The sequence below is a fragment of the Gopherus evgoodei genome, chromosome 2 (genome assembly GCF_007399415.2).
Source record: "Gopherus evgoodei ecotype Sinaloan lineage chromosome 2, rGopEvg1_v1.p, whole genome shotgun sequence".
Classification (NCBI taxonomy): Eukaryota; Metazoa; Chordata; order Testudines; family Testudinidae; genus Gopherus; species Gopherus evgoodei.
Genome location: NC_044323.1, coordinates 258,291,013 through 258,313,494, shown reverse-complemented (window position 1 = coordinate 258,313,494; position 22,482 = coordinate 258,291,013). Strand labels below are relative to the sequence as shown.

The 22,482-nt window shown below is 40.0% G+C and overlaps 1 protein-coding gene across 1 annotated transcript; it reads left to right on the top strand.

Annotated features, from left to right (window-relative positions):
- The first annotated feature begins 8,227 nt into the window (after positions 1–8,227).
- FBXO43 (F-box protein 43) lies at positions 8,228–12,298 on the top strand. The gene is made up of 4 exons (XM_030549464.1): positions 8,228–9,766; positions 10,777–10,879; positions 11,737–11,925; positions 12,050–12,298. Exons 1-4 carry the CDS (start codon positions 8,241–8,243, stop codon positions 12,296–12,298), a joined length of 2,067 nt encoding a protein of 688 aa, XP_030405324.1. The 5' UTR covers positions 8,228–8,240.
- Positions 12,299–22,482: the final 10,184 nt, after the last annotated feature.

The following is a 22,482-nucleotide window of genomic DNA, read 5'->3' as shown; positions in this document are numbered from 1 at the left end:
CTCCTGCCCCTGGGGCTCTGACTGCTCCTGAGCAGTTCCTCTCCCGTGGGTTGTTCCTGTCTCTCAACCCCCTTCATCTTTATAGTGACTCCCCGCGTAGCTCCTTCACGAAGCAAAAGGGTCAGCGGATAATACCAATACGTATTGCCGACTCTCATGATTTTATCATTGGTCTCCTGATATTTGATGATTTTCTCTACGGCTCAGCTTCTGAAATCAAGAGAGTTCATGAGAATCTCAACTTTATTATTAATTAATTTACTTTGGTAAGTAGCTTTTTAGTGTTCATGGTTGTGGAGAAAAGTTTGCAAATAGGAAGCAAGTACACCCTAAAGGTTCAGAAACCAGAAAGCAAATAAAAAGAGCCTCACATTTATTATAACATTTTAAATCCCCTGATTTTTAAGTCACTTGCGATTTTGGGTGGCTGATTCATGTTTGTTGAATGTTGGCAATTCTGTACCATCTACAACTCCAAAACTATTATAACAATCTGCTTGAGGTGATGTAACAGACAATTTGACAAAGCTTCCCCGGATAAATGCAAATATAACTATGCATTAAACCAAAGCTGTGATTTTAATTATATAAAAGTAGGAAAAGCAAAGTTAAGGATTTGACAGCAACCCTCTCAACTCTCTTGATTTACACATATGCATTACAATCACGTTTTCTTTTATGATCATGATACATATGTGCATTTAAGTTTATAGATTCCTCAGAATGTAATCAGATAAAATTTCTGAGTGGAGAGGAGAATAAAGATGAATCTGTGTGGATGAAAATCACAAACCATAAGAATACAAATATGCTAGTGCAATTACACTATCAGTCTCCTGAACAAGAAAAAGAATATTGTGGGGAATATACAGGTGTACCGCAGTCATGAATTTCCCACCACCATCCTAGAACTAAGGGACCTTTCAAGAAGTCACAGAGATGGCATAGCAGTGTCACCTTTCTCTTGCAGGAGCTCCCCAGTGCAGGGATCATTCTGGAGGATACTTCAGGGACTAGCGGAGATAGGCTTGCCATGGCAAGGGCAAACCAATACTTCGAGTAATATGAAATACTGCACAACAGCTCATAAGGGTGATTGCAGCAGGGATGCAAATTAAGGGCTGCCTCAACCTGTGCAAGGGTGCTAGGCCAGTACCCAGCAAGCCACCACCACCCTTTGATCTCTGCACTATTGTCCACACCAGCATGGAGTGAATCTGGCTTACTGAGCACATAACACCGAGGGAAATTGAGGCAACTGATGCTGGAGTATCACCATTTTTCATTTTGAAAACAGGAAAAAAATGATGAAATATAAGCTTCCATATAAATAACTACATGGATTGCATAAGCAAATGCAAAGGAAACTACAAGTTGCAATGAATTTGGAGTCTACTGGCCTCAGAATATATTTGACTGTACCTGAGCTGGTCTATATAGCTTGTGGAAAGCAAACATGTGACTCAGACATGATCACATGACTGCAGAATTTTAACTCAAGGATGGCTGGTCTTTGCCTGAAGCTCCTTTTTATTTTCAGAAGTATATCACTTAAGCTCCACAGAGAAAGATCAAGTAAATGAAAATATAGGTATATTGTGTGTGTCTTACCATATTCTCCCACATTAATTAAGACAAACTTTCAAGCTAAAATACAAATATATTTTCAATGCAAAAGAATAGGATTTTGTTATCAAATCAGTTTTCAACAGTTTCAGTGCATACATCAGCAGTCACAAACTAAAATGTGAAAAAAAAGCCAACTGCTCTCTTATTCACAAGCTCAACACAAATTTTAGGATAAATCCTGTGTATATGATGGTCATTATGTAGTTTTAGCCATGGTATCTCAATGCCACAATAATTAAATTTTCCACTACAAAATACTAAATAAATTTTGTAGAACATTCAGTGCACATTCAGCACTTCCATTAAGAATTCTACCAGCATTCCAGAATGCTGAAAGAAACTTAGTTTCGTCCAATTAAATTATCAAACTTTTTGAAATGTTTTCTACATTTGAATTTATCTTTAAAATATTGTCAAAGGAGTAGGAAATGTACTGTAAAAACAGAGCTAAGATTCACACAACTCACATGTATAATAACTTTTCCATTATTATTATATTTATTTTTACCATAGCACCAAAATTCTCTCCCCACCAAAACTTCAAGTCTTAAAATAATCCAGAATTTTTGATAGAGGGAAAAAATTTAAAGTGCACTCTTGCAGTCACACACTAACAATAAAAAGTGGTGATTTACCCAGCCAATCTCTGTAAGTGTCCTTAACCAGTATCAGCAGTGTCCATTCAGCCTCTTCCAATTAGCTCAGTCATTATTTCTTTCCAGTACACTTTAAGTGCATTAAACTAGAGTTTTTTACAAACTCATAAATTGTCCTCCTCCAGTATTGCTCCTTCAGGGTCCATTCATATTGTCAAGGTAATTTATTCATAATTCAACCTTAAGAAAAGTCACTTTAACCTTATAGTTTGATTGAAAATGAGGTTTAATAAATTAAGCAATAAATTGATTAATTATCTAACTTGTTCCCTTGAGAGAACTTGGGGTTTGAAAAAAGCCTCAAGAGTTGAGTTTAGTGTCAAGAGTTGACACTAAACATGTTCCTTACAAACTTTGCCCTGACATGTGTAATTAGCTGGGACATTCCCTTTGGTGTAGTTTAAGTGCCAAAAGCATGTGCTTTGGATCTGTAAGAGAAGAAGGTTGGAGGGGTGTGTGAAGAGTAAGGTTAAAAATGCTCACTGCTTCATTTATTTTAAATATTCAGCATATAAAAGTTAAAAAAACTTGCTTTTCTTTTTGGAAAGCTGATTATTTCACACCTTTTATAAAAGAGAAAGATATGAGATTTTTTTTTGTTTTGAGGTGAATATATTATTAGTCTAAATCACCCTGATATGTCATGTTTACTTCTAGTCTGGATACTCCACAAATGTTTGTCGCGGGACTATCAGGTACAAATGTGTTGGCTAATTTGAGTGAATTGGCAATCATCCAACTCAAGTCAATTTCTATAGTATAGATATATTGGTCGTGTAGACAGAGCTTAGCTCCTTTAAAAAACATTTTGTTTGGCCACGCTCGAAGCTAGGCTCCTAAAGGTTTCGCACTAGGGTGAAGCCTCGTCACCTCAGACAGGCTCTCGAGAAGCAGTATCCGCTTGGGGTGACTGGAGGTGCTGGGGGAAGAAGGGGGAGATGTAGCATAGAAAAGTGCGGGAAAGAGGGGGAGAGAAGCAGCAGCCCTACACATGTGGGAAGAAGTAGGAAAAAGAGCCTAGCCGAGGGGAGGAAACGAGGAGGCAAAAAGCCTCCGAAGGTGCAGTGGGGATGGGGAGGGACACAGTCCTGGAAGTATGGGGGTCGGTCTCTGCAACAGAGCTCCCTCAGATGCCCCCGACCCCGTCACACGCACTGTATATTTCCTGACTGACTACTGGGGGGTGGAGGGGAATTACAGAGGTAATCTCCCACTCCCTTTACTGGGTTTGCTCCTGGGCCCTTCTTTGCTCTGCCCCCCGAGCCAGAAGGCAGCACTGAGGGGGAGGAGGGAAAGCTACAGCGGTTGATAAGGGCGGGCAGTTCAAATCCAAGCGAGGGAAACCAACAGCAGCCGCATGCGGGGAACTAGTGCTGGCTAGAGGAGGCGGCGGCTCCTCACCAGGGCAACGCGGTGGGGCTGGGGGGAGAGAGGCTCGGCGCTGCCTCGCCAGGAGGCAGAGAGCAGCGCCCCGCGGGGACTGCAGGGTCGGTGCCCCTCACTGCTCCCAGTCCCGCTTGCAGCATGTTGTTAACTTCAGTCCCTATCGCTCAGCCCCATTGACCCCGCTCGGAGAAGCCCCATGATTGTGGGGAAGAGATTTCCCTTTGCCCACTGAGTTGCCGGAGAAGGATGCGGGGGTGAAGCTCCTGCCTTCCTGGGGCCCATCATTCAAGGTGACTGAGTGTCCTCCAGGTGTTATTCCTTAGGTGGTTGGTCTAGTCAATTAGCCTCGTTGCTGCTGTTGCGGGCACTAACCGCGGAGCTTACAGCTAATAAATACATAGACTAACTGGTTAAATCACTTGTTTTGTGACTTAAACATATTTTGCCTCTGAGCTGCCTAATACCTTTGGAATGCATTGATTTGTTTTTGCTCCTGCCTTTGCCCTCCACGGCTGTTCGCATCACACAGTACTTCGTCAGCCCAGGATCTCTAATTGCGTCCCAAAGCTGAGTAAGTAGCATATCCATTGTGCAGGGGGGGATTAGCTACTGCATCCTCCAGAGTAATTAATATTGTTGGGTTGTAATGACTCATTTGGGGTCAATTAGATTGGGATACTTGCACAGCTTGATGAATGTAGGAGCATCTTCAGGTAAAGTTTGTTTGCTGCAGAGACCAGACTTGATTTAAATACCGGAAAAGACTCTTCATTTCTTTACCAAGAATGCTTCTCCATCCCTTTGTTGAAAATAGCAGGTGCACTGTGAAAGGAGGACAGAAATAAGTTTGGTGATGCCGGTAATGTACACTTTTTGTATTACTAATCTAAAAGAAGCTTGTGGCAGTTCTTTGTTCTAGCAATTATGCTCTTTTGTTTCCCAGTAATCATTGCCCTTGAGCCACTTCATAAGAGGGATCTCCACATGGAACTTGTCCTCTCTAGACATCCTAATCCTCCCATAGCTTGGTTCTCTAAATATTTCATTCTGTAGACTGTCAGGAAGCACTCTGTGGCTTATTGGTGGTCCATTGATCACCACTTGAGAGCCACTGTGTTTGAGAGCCACTGGTGCTCCTGCCGGGGAGTGGGGTCAGGGCATGGGAGCTTGCTCCCCTACCCAGCAGGAAGGTGCTTGGAGCAGGGTAAGCCCCAGTGCCCTGACCCAGCTTCCCTGCAGGAGTGCTGAGTGGTTTGGGGCATGAGCCCCAATTGGCCAGCTCCCCCCCATACGCTGGGACCAATGGGCATGGCCCTAATCTGCCACTGGTTCACCATGCCTCAGTTTTCTTACATGTGAAATGGGGATAATGATGCTTCCTTTTGCAAAGTACTCTGAGATCTATGGTTGAAAAGTGAAGTGTACCATCTAAGTATCATTAGGCTACTAAATTATTGGATTTAAACATGTTTCCTTTTGTTAAAAGAGAACTCTCTTATGAAAACACCAAATCTAGAATAACTTGAATAAAGAAAATTTTGAAAAAAGGAAGTTTTACTAAGGGAGGTTTAAACTGTCTCACTGAATTACAAGAAAAAATATTTCACTCCAGTGGGAGATATCAATCCTCAAATGAAATGAGACTTGCTTTGTATGAATTTGATGCCTAAATGTATACTAGTACGTTTTGAAAAGGTTTTTTTTCCCCTTTAATGTTGGATTTGCAACATTATGCCCTCAATCCTGCAAAATCTTATGCACAAGCTGAACTTTACTACTGTAAGTATTCCCACTGAAATAAAAATCAAATACGTGCATAAAGGTTTGCAAGATTGTAGTGCAGGTTAGGAAGTGTTACTGAGAATGATAATGGATCATGTTCTGTTTGTCTGCTCAATTGCAGTGCTTCTCTCCTACAATTTTAAGAATATATAGTGTTGGCAATCCAAGAAAGTGTATAAGAAGCTCAGAAGTGCTCTTCTCTTCGCCCCCCCTTTTCCTCCCTCCCCCACATTTTTTGGTTAAGTTTGTAGTGCTTTGGGATATTATTTTAATGTGACAAAAATAATTTTTTCCTTATCTCTCTGCCAGTTCAGATTTCTGTAACAGTATTACATGAGTTCTTCCCCCACACACCTTTTTATACCTTTGAGACAGAGAAATGATCAACTTTTACTTCTTTTAAAAGTATAGCATCTGAATTACAGCTTTTGATATCCTCTGCTTTCAGTTATTTGTAATGTTAGAGCTAAAAGTAAATATTGTCCTCCCCACCCCACACCTCCACCTTTCCCGCTGTATTTTGACTGTATTGGAAAGCAAAGCCCAGATCCTGCAAACACTTATGCACATGCTTCACTTTGAGTGCATGCATAGTCTCATTAAATGCAATGGAACTATAAATGTGTTTAAAGGTAAGCTTGTACAGTATCTAAGTTTTTGCAATATTGGAGCCTTGAATGGCTATTTTAAAAGCTATTTAAAACTATTAAGTCTAAAACAGATTTGTCTCCTTCCCTTCTAGAAGGTTTTCTGCATCTTTTTGCGGGCAGAGTGCCTTTTAATGCATCTGGCTGATTCATATTGCTTCCCTCAGCATGTTTCTGTTGTGTACTCTGTAGGGGCTCTGCTCTGAGCACTCCCAACATGTTCATCTAGGTCTACCAAATCCCTGTGTCCTGTTCTGATCTGCTTACTCTGGAGGTGTTTGGACCTCTTGCATGTGGTCCTCCCCCTCTGTTGGTCCCAATACAAGCCTGTTCATGTATCATCTCCTCTTTACTCTAACGTACGCTTACAAGCATTTATTATCCTACTGGTAAAACCCTATCTTCCATGTTACTGTTCAGTTTTTTGCCTCATCACCTGCCAGTACTCTGTGTCTGCCTTATCCTTGCCCTTTACCTAAACGTTAGTTCCCCAAACACTGTGTGCTGTGGCCTTGTTACTACAAAGAAAAACTCTCCTCTTTACACATCCACCACTAGCAAATGGAATTTAAAAAAAACACACACACAAAAAATAACCTTTCATCTTTGGGATATTGGGTAATTCAATGCCCCAAATCCATCAAAGGATAATTCTGCATAACAGAGGGTGGCACAACTTCTTTTTTTCTAGTAGTGGGAGGCGCAACTGGCTCAGGGTTCTTCATACACTGAAGACATCCCACTCTGGTAAATGGCCCATGAAGACATATTTTTGTCTGATATGAGAGACCAGTGACAATCTCTAGGTATATTTCCCAATTTACTAGAGTTAGAAACTATTATACACCAATGCAAAGCTCGGAATTAAAAGATGTATAACTTTTTGCTAGCTTTGGTCGCTCATGAGATCTTTGTCCTTATGGTTAAATTATTCAAAATATTCTTATGTCAGCTGTGTCCTGGGCCTGCAAAATAGTAACCTGGTCTATGTCCTTGCCAGTCTGACCTGGGAAGGAGAGGGAATACTTTTTTATATTGTTATAGAAATAGCAATCAATGCCTCAGGTAATCATATCCTTCAGAGAGAAATCACATAAGTACCTAAGAGCCTCTGTAGTTCCCTTGAAAAGAATGTGTCCTTTCTGACGGTGCAAAAAACTGATTACCATAAGGCAGATTATTTTTTTCTTCCCACATACATGGGGAGAAGGCTAATTAGTTCTTCAGTGCCCATAAATTGTATAATCACAAGGTAGGAGCTGTATTACCCCAGATCACCAAGAGACTGAGCAGAAATTCTTGGTGGTTTCTGTTCAAAGTTGTAAAGAAAATGTATTGAAGCAGCGTAGTGACCAACACTAGGCTGTCCCTTTTGTGTAACTGGAACTCAACTGTTTCCAGTGTTGAAGGACTGAAGGATCTGAATAAATCTGTGGAACCTTGCTGACTCTCTAGACAATTAGTTAGGATTATCAGCCACCAGGACTCCTTTTTTCTTTAAACAAACCAAAAGCCTTTGTGGCAGTTTTTTTTCTTTTTCCCCCATCTTTCCATCAGCACTAATAAAATAGATTAATTCATGAGTTTCAATTCCCTGTTGGCTCTCAGGAACTAAACTGGCAGAAAGTAGAGGGACTCTATGTACATGAAGGGTGAAATTCTGACCCTATTGAAGTCAGTAGGAGTTTTGCTATTCTCCTCAATGGGGCCAAAATTTTGCCAATTGTCTATGATCAGACTGAACCCATTCTCCATGGATGGTGATGATGATTGGTAAATCAGCTATCTAATCAGATGTGTTTTTTCACTTACTTCGTTTCTCTTATGCCATGTTTTTTAAGCTGTTCATCCCCATTATTTTACATCGGTAAAATATTTACTATCTATTGATCTTTTTTTAAATATCAATAGTGCATCCATCATGCTAGAGTTTGAGTGCTGTTTCCACAGAGATGCAATAAAAATATTTTTCACTATGGTTACTATTTTGATGGTGAAAATATTTAAATGAAAAGAAATCATCTCAGATATAATTTGATATCCATTGGTAACTGTATTTAAAATAAGTTCTTTATGGCTCATTCTAGAGATAAAATGCTGTCTTCACTTTTTACAGAATCGGAGAAATTCCAAGTGAAAGATGTCAGAAAGTCGCTCAGTGCTGTCTATTCTTAAAAGAGGAAGGTTGACTTCTCCCAGCAACAATGTGAAATACTCCAGCTTTAAAGACTCTTGTTCCACCTCCATATTTCATGATAGTGGATATAATGTATCATTAAAAGACCCTAGCTTTGATCATACTGATGCAGAACATAAAGATGAACTGAGTGCAAGACAACTATCATTACTGCATGAGTATTCTGAACATTCACACCCTAATTTAGTAATTCCAGTGTCGTCTCCCATCGAAAATGGAAAGAATTCTATCTCCTTATCTGAAAGAAAAGAGGCAAATGTAGCTACAGATTATTTTGAAACTCCTAAAGTAAGTAAAAAAGACTCATCACTGCGTAGGAGACTGCTTCTGTCTAAAACTGCTTTGGGAGGCATTGTAGGATGCTTTGAAAGACAAGCCAATTCTTTGGATTGCAGTAGGAGAAAAACATTATCTCATGTTCTCAGTTTTGAAGAAAGACTTTCAAAAAGTTCTTCATATTCTCCAAGAGATAACACATACAAACCTCTAGCTACTAGCACTTTAAAAACTGAGGAGTTTAGTCCTGCTTGCCAAAAATTGAGGCGTGCCTTTTCACAGCAAAGGACTTCTACAGTAGATGATTCCAAATGTAAAAACAACTTGTTGTCAGAACCTGAATGTTTATCTCCAATTCACCATAATAATTCTAAGGACACTATTATTGATAAGACTCCTAATGAGTTCAGTGATAGTGCCCTTACGAGCGTTAGTGATGAAAGCACCTACCTGGAATTGCTTAGAACCCCTGCATCTTGTATGTTATCTGAGACAAATGAGGATAAATTTCTGACTCCAGTCAGCAACCTAATAGCAGATTTTAACTTTGATTTACTTGACACAAATACTCCCCCTTCTCATGTGGTAAGTGACTTGGACCTTTCAGTGCCTGAAGACAGTGGGTTTAATTCCCTTGGCTTAGATAAATCAGAAGTTTCTTCTTCAGATCATGAGGGATCTTTCCAAGAACTCCTTCAAAAACAAAAGGAAGTTTGCAAACTTCTGGATGCTAAAAGAAAGTTAAGAAAACTAGACCGAGTGAGGAGGTTATCCACCCTTCCGGAACGGGGTTCACAGTCAGAGACAGAGGAAGACTATGATGCTAAGCTAATTAATTCAGAATATAAATTAAAAGTAGTAAGAGACCCTGACAGTGAAAACAGTGGATTGGTTTTTAATGAGGAGAATAGTGGAGATTTGATTCTAAATCTTGGGGATTTATCAAGAACACCTGCTTTACAAGTAGTCCATGAAATCTTCATGCAAAGCAAAAAAAAAAGACCAGAGCAAAATGGACTCTTGGAGAACACTGAAAGAGCTGAAATGTCTGTATTAGAATACATTCTTGCTGGACTCATAGGCAAGAAAATGGGCCTTGAAAAATTAGATATTTTAACAGAATTAAAATACAGAGATTTAAAACATATTCTTGCTATAGTTTTAGGTGCTTTGACTGTGGAAAGCCTATGCAGGTAAGAAATACGACTATATACTCTTTTTTTTCAAAATTTTGAAAATAAGGGTTTTTTCCCTGCTAATGAGTTGGGGAGCTAGAACAATGGCCTGAACAGTATTACTCCCATGTAACAAAAATAACATTAATTTATTACTGATGCGTTTGAAGTAACAAAGAGATGAAAAAATGTCACTTGTAATTAAGTTCTATCTAATAATAAAAACTTAGGGTATTAATTCCCTTTTTTTTTGGTAATCAGTGAAAATATTAATAAATGTTAAGCTCAGCTCATTTCCCAGCGCACCAATTTATGATGGTGCAATATTTTGTTGTAAGTCTAAAATATTAGTTTAGTAAGAAATATCAGTAGCATAACAAGACCTCAGAGACTTCTAGTGTTATAATAGGTTAGGGGCCCCCTTCCCAGTTCCAAAATTCGCCTCCCTCCAGTTCTTCCCCCCCCCCCCGCCTCAATCCAGCCCCCTCACCCCTGTCACCTAGCTCCTCTTCAGCTCCCTGCCTATCCAGATACCTAGCTTCTCCCTCAGCTTCTACCTCCTTCAGTCCAGCCATAGCTCCCCCAGGCCTGATGCAATCCTTCCACCTTGGTCCCCTCCAGCCCTTCCCCCACCATGCTCAGCAGCTCTGATCCAGCCCCCTAGTTTTTCTCCAACCCTCTTCCCCTCAGCTCTCAATCTGCCCCACTTTCCTACCTCATGCAAAGCAGTCAATGATTTTTTACCTTGTGTTCTGTCTCAGGAGATGAGCCCTCCCTTACCCCATCTCCTGTATTTAATTCCACATGATGATGGAGAAGAATATGTGAGGCAATGTTATGTTTCAAGTCAAGTCTGTAAAGTGGAGTTTGTTACAGTATATTGCAACATTCTGCAAAATGATCAAGATTCATTTTGTCATGATAAAATTGAAGGAGTTAATTTTTAGTATTAGGGTCTTTAACTATACCACTTGTAAAAACTTAAGCAAGATTTAAAAGGTGGATGATATTTTTTTGTTTTGTTTCAGTATTTGGAAAGTAAGCAAGAACTGGCGTGAAATTGTTATACAAGACAAAAATGCATATCTCAGGAGAAAGCTGTACATAAAACAGCTGAAGGCGGAAGCTGGGGTAATGTGTCTCCCAAAGGGAGTATTTTTCTAAATATAGGGCTTGTTGGAAAGATTTGGGGAGGGGGAAAGAATGTAAAGAGCCTAGCAAACTGCAGGAATCTCCCAGCTGACTATGAGAGTTGTAAAATCTTTACCCAGTAGGTATGACTCAGAATACATGCAGAGACCTATTCTGAGTTTAAAAAATGTCATTTTTAGTCTTTTTTACTCTAGCCACACTTCAAGGAGAATGTTTAAAACATGTAGTACTTGGAATCAATAGGATTTTTCTCAAATTATAACAAACTTAAAGCGAACCAGGTTTTGGGTTTAAAATCTTGTCCCTTCCTCTTAATCTCTCATATGCCCCATTTCAACACCTCCTTTTTTTCTTATTCCATTTTAATCCCTGCTTGCAGGTCCAGTAAGACTAAAATTGTGACTCCTTCCCAATTGTTTGACTTGGTTTTTTTTCTTTGTGGCTTAACTTACCCCTAGGGTAGGGATTCCTTAAAGTGACCTGATGTGAAGTGGCTATCCTATAAGCAGTTGGAAGCATTTCCTATTCAGATTTCTGAAGTAGGAAAGATATTGGAGAGAGTTGCAGGAAGAGATGAGGTCTTCTAAGTGGTAAAGGAGAATCGATCTGGTCACCCTGAACTGATATTTATAGACCACAGTATTTCCTCCTGTTTTGTCCACCTGTCCATTAAATACTAAACTTGTACTTGAAGAAATTTACACATTTTGTACCTCTTTATTGTGAAAAATAAAAATAGTTCTAAAACAAAAACAAACAAAGCTATATTAAACAAAGCCCTAGTTATCTTGGTACTCATTTAAGATGATTTCTCTTATAATCATTATCTGTAACAGGGATGTCTCTTGCATGTTGAAGATGCTGCCACAAGACTTAATATTCTAAGTAGATCTGCTCTAAGACCTGTTCAAGCTCAAGCTAAAACTGCTGTGTCACAAACACCACCTTCTTGCAATGAGCTTTTAACACCTACAGGATGCAGTTCTGTTCCCCAGTCAACTAGTAAACAGGAAGAGTACCTTAAGGTAAGCAATGCAGTCAGGTGTTAGCACTGAAAATAAAGATTTCTTAAGACGAATCTTAGACTTCTTAAGATGTGCAGTCAAGAACTGCAGGTATTAAATGTTGTTTTCTCCCCTCTTGACACAGATTGCCAAAACCCTTTTTATTGATGAAGCTTTAAAACCTTGTCCAAGGTGTCAGTGCCCAGCTAAGTATCAGCCCTTAAAGAAAAGGGGACTATGTAGCCGAGAAGCCTGTGCATTTGACTTCTGTATTTTGTGTTTGTGCACCTTCCACGGATCAAAAGAATGCAGTAGTTCATCTGCAAAGCGGCAAAATAAAAAAGATGCTCTTCCAGGAAGTGCCCAAAGCAAGAGAAATTTAAAACGACTCTAAATTTATCAGGAACATTAGATTTCCCTGCTCTCTCTCAATTTTTGATCTTGTCTATATTTTTATTAATTATGCATATTTTGAAAGTAATATTGTCATTTTGCCCAATAATTAAGCTGATGATTTCTCATGTACATATCTTAAATTAACTTAGTGTATTTTGTAAGTTTTTTTGAAAAAAGTGAAAAAAATTTTAAACTTTTAATGTCTTGTTTTACCCGTCATGTAGCCAGACACTTCCAACATCTTAATTTTTCAATAAAGTACTTTCAGTATAGTCTTCTAAAATATCTATTTTATATCACTTGAAAATTTAAAGTTGTGATTCTTGTCTCAGTGGCAAATTAAAGAGAATGAATCATTAAAACTTTATTTTCTATAGGTTTTGTTATGAGACACTTTTAAAACTACAGTTTTTAAAAACATGCTGTGATGAAGCATTAGATAAGCACTGACTCAGAGGAAATACTACCACCTAGTCAATAGACAATGCTTCTAAGATAGACTATTCAATTTTTTTTTTAAAGCTAGATGGGACCATTATGATAATTTAGTTTTATCTCCTGTATTACACAGGCTGAAGAACCTCACCCAGTAACTTCTGCATCAAGCCCATAATTTCTGGTTGAGCTATAGCATATCTTTCTAAAAAAGATATCTAGTCTGGATTTAAAGATTTCTGGTGATGGAGAATTGACCACATCCACCTATGTAGTTGTTCTTGAGGGTAATAACCATTATTGTTTTTAAAATATGCACCTTATTTCTAGTCTGAATTTGTCTAAAATCAGCTTCCATATATTTCAGTTTCTCCTCCCTTGGTTTTCACACCTCAACTGCTAGAACAGGGCCTCATCCTCCCTGATTGAACTAACCTCATTATCTCTAGCTTGCCTGCATATATATACCTGCCCCTGGAAATTTCCACCACATGCATCTGACAAAGTGGGTATTCACCCAAGAAAGCTCATGCTCCAAAATGTCTGTTAGTCTATAAGGTGCCACAGGATTCTTTGCTGCTTTTACAAATCCAGACTAACACGGCTACCCCTCTGATACTTCCATACATTGGACTTTATACTTTTTTCTGCTAATGAGCCATCTGTCACAGTTTCAGGATTAGCTGTACCTTGCCCACCTCTTGCCTCTAGTCTTCCTCGAGGGCACCCACTTAAGGTTTCAGGCTCCTAGCTGTCATCTCTGTTGGACAGAGACCTGCATCTCTCTCCCTCAAGACTGGGCATTTAGGCTTGCAGTTCTTGCAGTCCCACTTCTGCACCTCACTGTGATTTCCCCAGAAGGTCTGACTGGGAACCAGCACCTGTGGTTAACCTTCCTCTAGGGCAGGGATCGGCAACCTTTCAGAAGTGGTGTGCCAAATCTTAATTTATTCACTCTAATGTAAGGTTTTGCGTGCCAGTAATACATTGTAACGTTTTTAGAAGGTCTCTTTCTATAAGTCTATAATATATAACTAAACTATTGTTGTATGTAAAGTAAATAAGGCTTTTAAAATGTTTAAGAAGCTTCATGTAAAATTAAATTAAAATGCAGAGCCCCCCGGACTGGTGGCCAGGACCCAGGCAGTGTGACTGCCACTGAAAATCAGCTTGCGTGCTGCCTTCAGCACCCATGCCATAGGTTGCCAACCTCTGCTCTAGGGGTTGCAACAGTGTATACCGGTTACTAACCAGCCTTCTTTAAATACACTGGGAGCAAGAGACAGACAAAGGAAAGCATAGGTCCTCTACTTAGCAGGGAAGGAGAGCTAATAATTGATGACATCAACAAGGCTGAGGTGCTTAATGCCTATTTTGCTTCAATCTTCACTAAAAAGGTTAATGGTGACCAGAAACTCGGCACAATTAATATTAACCACAAGGAGGAAGGAATGCAAGCCAAAACAGGAAAAAAAAACAGGCTAAAGAATATTTAGATAAGTTAGGTGTGTTCAAGTTGGCAGGGCCTGATTAAATTCATCCTAGGGTGCTTAAAGAACTAGTTGAGGCAATCTCAGAACCATTAGCAATTATCTCTAAGATCTCATGGAGGTTAGATAGGTTCCCAGAGGACTGGAGAATGGTACTATATTAGCCTCTTTCCTTTTTTTTTTTTTTTTTTTTTTTTTAAATAATTAAAGGGTACAAAACGGACATAGAGAATTATAAACAAATCAATTTAACTTCAATACCTGGAAAGAAAAAGAAATAATCAATTTGTAAGCATCTACACGAGAATAGGGTTGTAAGGAATAGCTGCCATCTATTCGTCAAGAACGAATCATGCTAAATCAACCTAATTTCCTTCTTTGACTGGGTTACTGACCTAGTGGATCAGTGGGAAGGGGTAGATGTGCTATATCTTGATTTTAGTAAGGCTTTTGACACAATCCCATGTGACATTCTCATAAGCAAACTAGGAAAATGTGGCCTAGATGAAATTACAATCAGGCGAGTGCAAAACTGGTTGAAAGACTGAACTCAAAGAATGGTTATCAATGGTTTGCTGTCAAAGTGGAAGGGCGTATCTAATGGGGTACTGCTGAGGTCGGTCCTGGGTCTGATGCTAGTCAATATTTTCATTAATGACTTAGATAATGAAGTGAAGAGAGTATGCTTATACAATTTGCAGAATATACTAAGCTGGGAGGGGTTGCAAGCACTTTGGAGGACAAGCTTAGAATTCAAAATGATCTTGACAAATTGGAGAATTGGTCTGAATTTAACAAGATGAAATTCAATAATGGTGAGTGCAAAGTACTTCACATAAAAGGAAAAATCAAAAGCACAACTACACAAGGGAGAGTAACTGGCAAGGTGGCATTGCTGCTGAAAAGAATGTGGGGGTTATGGTGAATCACAAATTGAATAAGAGTCCATTCTGATGCAGTTGTGAAAAAAGCTAATATACTTCTGGGGCATATTAACAAGTGTTTTGTACATAAGACACATGAGACAGTTTTTCCACTTTACTCTGCCAATGTGAGGCCTCAGCTGGAGTAAAGTGTGTATCCAATTCTGGGTGCCACACTTTAGGAAAGATGTGGATAAATTGGAGAGAGTCCAGAGGAAAGCAGTAAAAATGATATAAGGCCTAGGAAAAATTAAAATATTGGTCATGTTTAGCTTTGAGCAAACAAGACTGAGGGGGACCTGATACCAGTCTTCAAATACATTAAGGGCTCTAATGAAGAGGACAGGGATCAATTGTTCTCCATGTTCACTGGAGATAGAACAAGAAGTAATGGGCTCAATCTGCAGCAACTTACGTATAGGTTAGATCAGGGTTTCTCAAACAGGGGTCGCCGCTTGTGTGTAGAGAGCCCCTGGAGGGTCGGACCAGTATGTTTATCTGCCCTGGCCGCAGGTCTGACCGATAGCGGCTCCCACTGGCCGCGGATTGCTGCTCTGGGCCATTGAGAGCCGCTGGAAGCGGCAGGGGCAAAGGGACTTACTGGCCGCCGCTTCCAGCAGCTCCCATTGGCCCGGAGCAGCGATCCGCGGCCAGTGGGAGCCGCAATCGGCCAGACCTGCGGCCAGGGCAAGTAAATACACCAGCCCGGCCCGCCAGAGGCTTTCCCTACTCAATCGGCAATCCCTGTTTGAGAAACCCTGGGTTAGATAATAGGAAAAACTTTCTAACTCGAGAGGTAATGTTTTGGAATAGATTTCCAAGAGAGGTTGTGGAATCTCTATTAGAGGCTCTTAAGAACAGGTTGTACAAACACCTGTCGATGGTCTAGGTTGACTTTGTCTTTCCTCATTGTAGGGGACTTAACTTGATTGATTTCTTGAGGTCCCTTTCAGCTCTACATTTTCTAAACAAAAAATTACATTTATTCTTGTGGTAACAATATTGCAGAGAAAACTTAAAAAAAAAAAATAAAGTTCCTGTACACACATTAAAAGCTTACTAGAGCTCACCCATCAGTTTTATAGGCCCTAGTAGACCAAAATCCTTCCGCAAGGGTCCAGGGGCCCCCTATTGGGTAAAAATTGCTGTTCATTTGCTGAATCAAAAGAAGGCCCTATGACCAGTTTAAACTCAGCCTTTTTATACCAAAAACCCTTTCTCTGTCAGTCTCTGGAAAACCCAGTTTGAACCACTCTATGCAAACCTCCTCAGGGCATGGTACCTCACTAGAGGTGTTCACAGCCTGCATTCTTCATCTTAATCACCCCCACACTCACTCTTCTTATTTCCTGGAGAAGCAGTGATAATAACCCTGTCCCACTGGAGCTGCACACAATCCCTGGCTCACAGTGACACAGAAACCATTCATTAACTTAAAACAATATGGTCCCCACAATACTGTGTGCTGTTGCAATATCTATCACATCTATCAGAAATGTCTTTCAATGTAGGTAACTGCAGACTGTGATCAAGCAAGTCACTACTTAACCTTCTCTTGGATAAACTAAATGGATTGAGCTTGAGTTTCTTGCTAAAACTTGCTTTCCAGACCTTGAATCACTCTTGTAGCTCTTCTCTGAATCCTTTTTAATCTTTCAGCTTTCGTTTTTGAAGTGTGGGTACCAGAACTGAGTCACAATATTCCAGTTATGGTCACACTAATGTAATATATGGCGTGTAATAACATCTCCATATTCTTACTTGATATTTTGCTGCGTCTACATCCCAGGATCTCATTTGCCCTCTTAGCTATGGCATTGCACTTGGTACTTAGGTGCAACTGCAAGCTGCCATGACCCCTAATTTGTCTTCAGTGTTGCTACATTCCAGGATGCAATCCCCCATCCTGTGTGATCTGCGTTCTCTGTTCATAAATGTATGACTTTACATTTGGCTGTATTAAAATGCATGTTGCTGGAAAAAAAGCCTATTTTACCAAGTGACCCAGCTTGGTCTGTAATACTCACTTGTTCCCATCATTTAAAATTCCACCATTTTTTGTGTCATCTGCAAATTTTACTAATAATGGTTTTATATTTTCTTTCAGACAATTGATAAAAATATTTAATAGAATTGGGTCAAGAACAATCCCTGTGAGACGCCAATAGAAAACACCCCTTTTAGATGTGAATTTCCCATTTATAGTTTTTACAATCTATCAATTAACTAGTTCTTAATCTATTTAATATTGGCTACATTGTATAGTGTTAATTTTTTTATAATGTCATTTGTGGCTACGTCAAATGTCTTAAGAAGTCTAAATATGTTATGTGAACAATTTCCTTTATTAACCAAACTTGTGATCTCATTTAAAAAAAAAAGACATAGGTCTTGTCAAACAATCTTCCATAAAACCTTGTTGATTGGTATTATGCTACCATCCTCTAATTCTTGACTGATTGCATCTCATATCAGCCTTTCCATGATTTTGCTCAGAATCAATGTCAGACTACAGTTACCTGGGTCATCCAGTTTTCTCTTTCTTAAAAATTGGCACAACATTAGATTCTCCCCCAGTCCTCGGGAAGTTCCCCAGTGTTCCAGGATTTGTTTAAAAATCAACATTAATAGTAAGTTATTTTAATACTCTTGAATGTTATCTGGTCCTGCAGATTTAAAAATGTTCAACGTTAGTAGCTGCTGTTTAACATTAGGTTACTATAATGTGCTGGTACCATTACTAGGTTTAAGAGAAGATCCCAGTTGGAAAGCCCATCTCTACTCAATTACCGGTTTTATGCATCCAAATTCCTTCCTTACTCTAAAGTGAATGCAGCAAATAGTAATATCAGCAATGTTTGCTGTACAAGCAAATATGATACAGGGGCATAGTGGTATCTGCAACGCAGAATCAAGCATCATGTTATCATACCATTCAGTCCACTTATTCCTAGGGAAATTCTCCAGTCTTTACTTCATATTTCTGATCTCTATTCTGAATAAGCAAAAATTGCTCCACCCTGAAATGGATGCTGCGGACCCTGGCCTGCTTAGTGAAAACCTAGGATTTCTAAAATGGTGCCCTGGCAAAGAGACAGGTATGCGTGTATGTGGAACGCTTCACCAATTTGCATGTCGTCCTTGCGCAGGGGCCACAGGCAGAATCACAGCTCTGAGATAAACGACCACAGTGGGCATGTGCAAGATTGGTGGCTACTGAGCATGGGTTGCTATTAAGCATGGCTCTTGAGTAAGGAGTGACAGAGAGGTCAGTTAATTTATCAGCTAGCTCGTCATAGCCCACTCATACTGGTCACAACTCGTTTTAAAGGTCAGAGCTGTCAATCATAATTCTGAGGTAATGGTAGGTACTGAGCATGTGTGAATGGAGTAATTGCTTAAGGGTATTTAAGGAAGTCCTAGGAGAGTGTAAAAGGCCAGACACAAAGCAGAGCAGTTAGTTGATGGGGAGAGAAGATCTGGACTGGAGAAAGAGAGAGAATTTGATCGGAAGATGACCGGGAACTGGAAGCCAGAAAAGAGAGAGCTGCTGTAAAGAAGTCAGAAAAGCTGCTGCAGAAAAAGAGAGAAGAAAACAGGCAGAGCAAAGCTGACTGACCAGGAGCTGAACAAAGATGATGAAGGATTTTAAAAGCAGCAACAGTGATTTTAAAGAAATACCAATGGATTTATAAAGTCAGCTCGCCAGATTTTGATATAATTTTTAGAATAGTATAGTTTTAGCATAGTATTTAATGTGTATGCTTGGAATGTGTGTGTTAATCATATTTTTTATGTAAAACTTAAAGTATGTTTAAGAATTGCTGTCAGCAATTTGTTGCAAACTGGACACTTGTAACAAATCACTTCACTTAGAATCGTTTGAATTATATTCTATTGTAATTCGAATGTTCTTTAACTTGGCGTAAGGGATTGGTGTCAAGGATTTTGTGCCTTTTTTAGGATTTTTAGATCATAATGTAGTAGGGATTATTACTTACATTAATAAAAATACTTTGTTTTGGAAAGAATGCTGCCTGCATCAATTACTTTATTGGGGGGGTTATATCCATGTCTTTTAGTGTTTCCTTAACCCCAGAAATGTATACCTTGGGAAGAACAGACTAAGGGGGAGATAGGCAGGTGGTTATAGCAGTGTCCCCAAATCTAATTTTCAGGGTAACACACTGGGTCCTACATTGCATTTCACTTTTTTTAAAAAAGTGTATGTTGTGAAATCTCCTGAAAAGTGTGCATTTGGGGCTCAATACAATTCCCTTATAATCAATGGAAGTCTTTCCATTGACTTTAATGGGAGTTAGATCAGGACCTTGATGCGCCATGTTACAGCCCCAGCCCTTGCTGATTCAGTCAACAGCTTATGTATTGACAATTTAAGCAGTAGTTCTCAGTATAGATAGCTTGCTCCTTCAAAGGGCATCCACATTTCAGAAGCAGCCTATGTAGACAATTTAATCTTAAGAGCCATGGTTGCTACTAAGTAATCTTTCAGCTCTCTACTTAAGGAAAATACCTAATAGCACTTAATATAAGGGGAGAGATGAAGTTGGACTCATTTAGATAAAGGAGACCACTTGAATACAGAAGAACACTTAAGAATAGATGAACCATGAAAAGGCTGTATGAAGTCTAACCCTTTCATAAGGAAAACTACAGCCTGGAAAAAGAAGGAAAAACCATTAAAATGCTTCACAATTTATAAAACATTTCTACGTTATTTATTTTGGCTATTTAATGATTTTTCTCTTACTCTTTCTCCAAAACTAAGCATTCTCCATGTATTTCTCTTTTGAGTCATGTCCCTCTTGTGTGATTATATCAAGCATACTTTATATTTTTTTTCCAATGCTTTGGCATTCTTCTTGTGAAGCCCAGTTGTAAGCCTCAAGTGACTTAGATGAGGGAAAATGAAATGGCTTCAGTATCTCTGATTATTCTTTTTTCACTTACAGGACCAGAAGAGATCACAGAAATCTGTGTAATAAATTTTCTGAATTGTCTCAGCATATAAACTTTTCATTAATGGTTTTATACTGTAACTCAAAATATCTGAAAACAGTAATAACATCAACATTTATTCTGTCTTTAAGTTTGATTTACTTAAACACCTCGTCAGCATTCGTCAGGAGGGACTTGTAAGTATCTAGATCAATCTTTTGTCATATTCCATTTATTAGTCATTCACACAGATTTTTTTTCTACCTGAAAAACCACAGTGATTGTTTCAGCAGCCTAACTCCCTTCCTTTTTGTTTCTGTTTTCATAGAAAAATGAATAATGAAGAAGGCAAAACTGTAAAAAATCAGCAATTGCAGTTCAACTCTTCTCTATATGAATCAATAACAAGATCTCTGCTCTTTGTGTGTAGCACAACTGCACTTGCTCTGAATACAGAACAGTAGGAAATGTATTTGTTTCCTGCTTTCCCTTTCTGAACCATCCTTGATTAGGATATTGATGACAAATTTCAGCCCTCTAAGTACTGTGTCGGAAAGTACCTAAATAGAAATGTGCTTCTGTCTTCCTGCCTCTAGCAAGCATCCTGATTGGATTTGGGCTGAGTCCATCATGACTTTATAGGGTATCTTACAAATCCTGAAAGTTAATGGCTGCCACTCTCAAATACATCTGCCTTCTCCAAGATCACTTGCCCAAGATTTCTTTTGGAGCTCACAACTTTTTAGTTTTTATTTAAGTAGTGTCTCTTTTGGGTGCTTCATTTTCGGTGTCGGTGTGTCCCTGCACTGCAGATCGGAGATTTTCATTAGCAATGCTCGGTTGGGGTGCATGTGCACAGTAGCCATCTCACAGTGCCGTTGGCACCGGTCGGTAGTGCACGTGCAAACCAACTCTTCAGTTCCTTTTCAACCATCCTTGGCTGCAGACAGAGCTCAATGGCAGTGCTGCCTCTTTGTTTTTTCTATAGAGAAATTATTAGATTAGTTATAGTTTAGTAAGTCTCAGTTACTTAGTTAGACATACTTTCCACTCCCCCCGCAATTTTCCCCTCTTTATTTGGAAAACTTTTATCAGCTGTGATGCCCAGCTTGCCCGGGTTTAAATCCTGTGACTTGTGCTATGAGGCAATGCCAGTCTCTGATGGCCACTCATCATGTGTCTGTTGCTTAAGGGAGACTCATATCTCTCAAAAATGTGCCCACTGTAGTAACTTGAAAACTAGGGCATGGTGTGACAGAAATGTCTGCCTCAAGATGATTTTAGTGGAGAAGTCCCTTCAGCCTACCTCTCAGGGACCAAAACCAACACCAGCAGCTGGTTCCCCAAGTAAAACGGCTGCTAATGGAAGTGCTCAGTCTTCCAAAACTTCCAGGAATGTGCCACAACCTCTCCTTATAGGGACACTCAGAAAAAGAAGAGGTCACCGGCAAGATGCCAAGCTCGACTGGAATGAGCATCTTTGAGGCTCCAGGAACCTCCGGTACCATCCCTCTGTGGACCTCTGCCAAGACCCACCTCACCGACATGGAGTCGAGGCGCTCCTCCTCCGTGGCACCACCACCCCAGTGCAGGAGTCAGCACCGAGACTGATACCACCGGTAATGCCTCCAGTACTTGCACCAACTCAGTTGTTGCCACCGATGGACAGACCAAGAATGGCACTGACTGTTTCAACCAAGGCTACCAGCAAAATGGTCTCTGCAATGTCTTTATCTTCAACAGCTGGCACAGAAACAGACGGCTCCGCAACAGTTTTTTCAGCACAAGGACATAGCAATCGCTTCTATGCCACAGTCTCCTCTGCTCGGCACCAAGGTACCTCCGGCCCAAATAGCAGAGCAGCTACCAGCTTCACTTGCTCCCCAACTCATATCCAGTGATGAAGAGGAGGATGTACAGGGGAGTCATTTCTCCTCCTAACACTCTTCACCCATGGAGCGTAGACCACCACGGGATGCTGTTAAGACCAAGTCTCACCAATCTTGCGAGATGCAACAATGGTACGGACAACCCTGGATTTGTCCACTGATGCCCTTTCCTATACTAATGGCCCCCTTGGCATCCCTGTGTGGCATATAGGGCCCAAGCTCCAGCCTGAGGAGAAATTTGCTCTCCTCCTCCATCCCCAAGCAGGGATACCTCGAAGGCACCTGAGGGCATCGCAGATGAGGAGGAAGATGAGACAGACCATGAAGCCATTTCACCGGCCCACAACTAATCTTCCTCCCCTGACAAGGCAGTCATACCACCTCCTCCAACCACAGTGGATGATCTGAAACAATTTCAGGAACTTTTAAAAAGAGTAGCCTCCAGCCAAGACAATCCCCTAGAAGAGGTGCAAGAAAACCAGCACA

Excerpts from the sequence above, each read along its gene's own strand:
- FBXO43 (XM_030549464.1), top strand. The coding sequence starts at position 8,241 with ATGTCAGAAAGTCGCTCAGTGCTGTCTATTCTTAAAAGAGGAAGGTTG. Across the intron at positions 9,767-10,776 it reads ACTGTGGAAAGCCTATGCAG|TATTTGGAAAGTAAGCAAGA; the intron begins GTAAGAAATACG and ends GTTTTGTTTCAG. Across the intron at positions 11,926-12,049 it reads AACAGGAAGAGTACCTTAAG|ATTGCCAAAACCCTTTTTAT; the intron begins GTAAGCAATGCA and ends CTCTTGACACAG.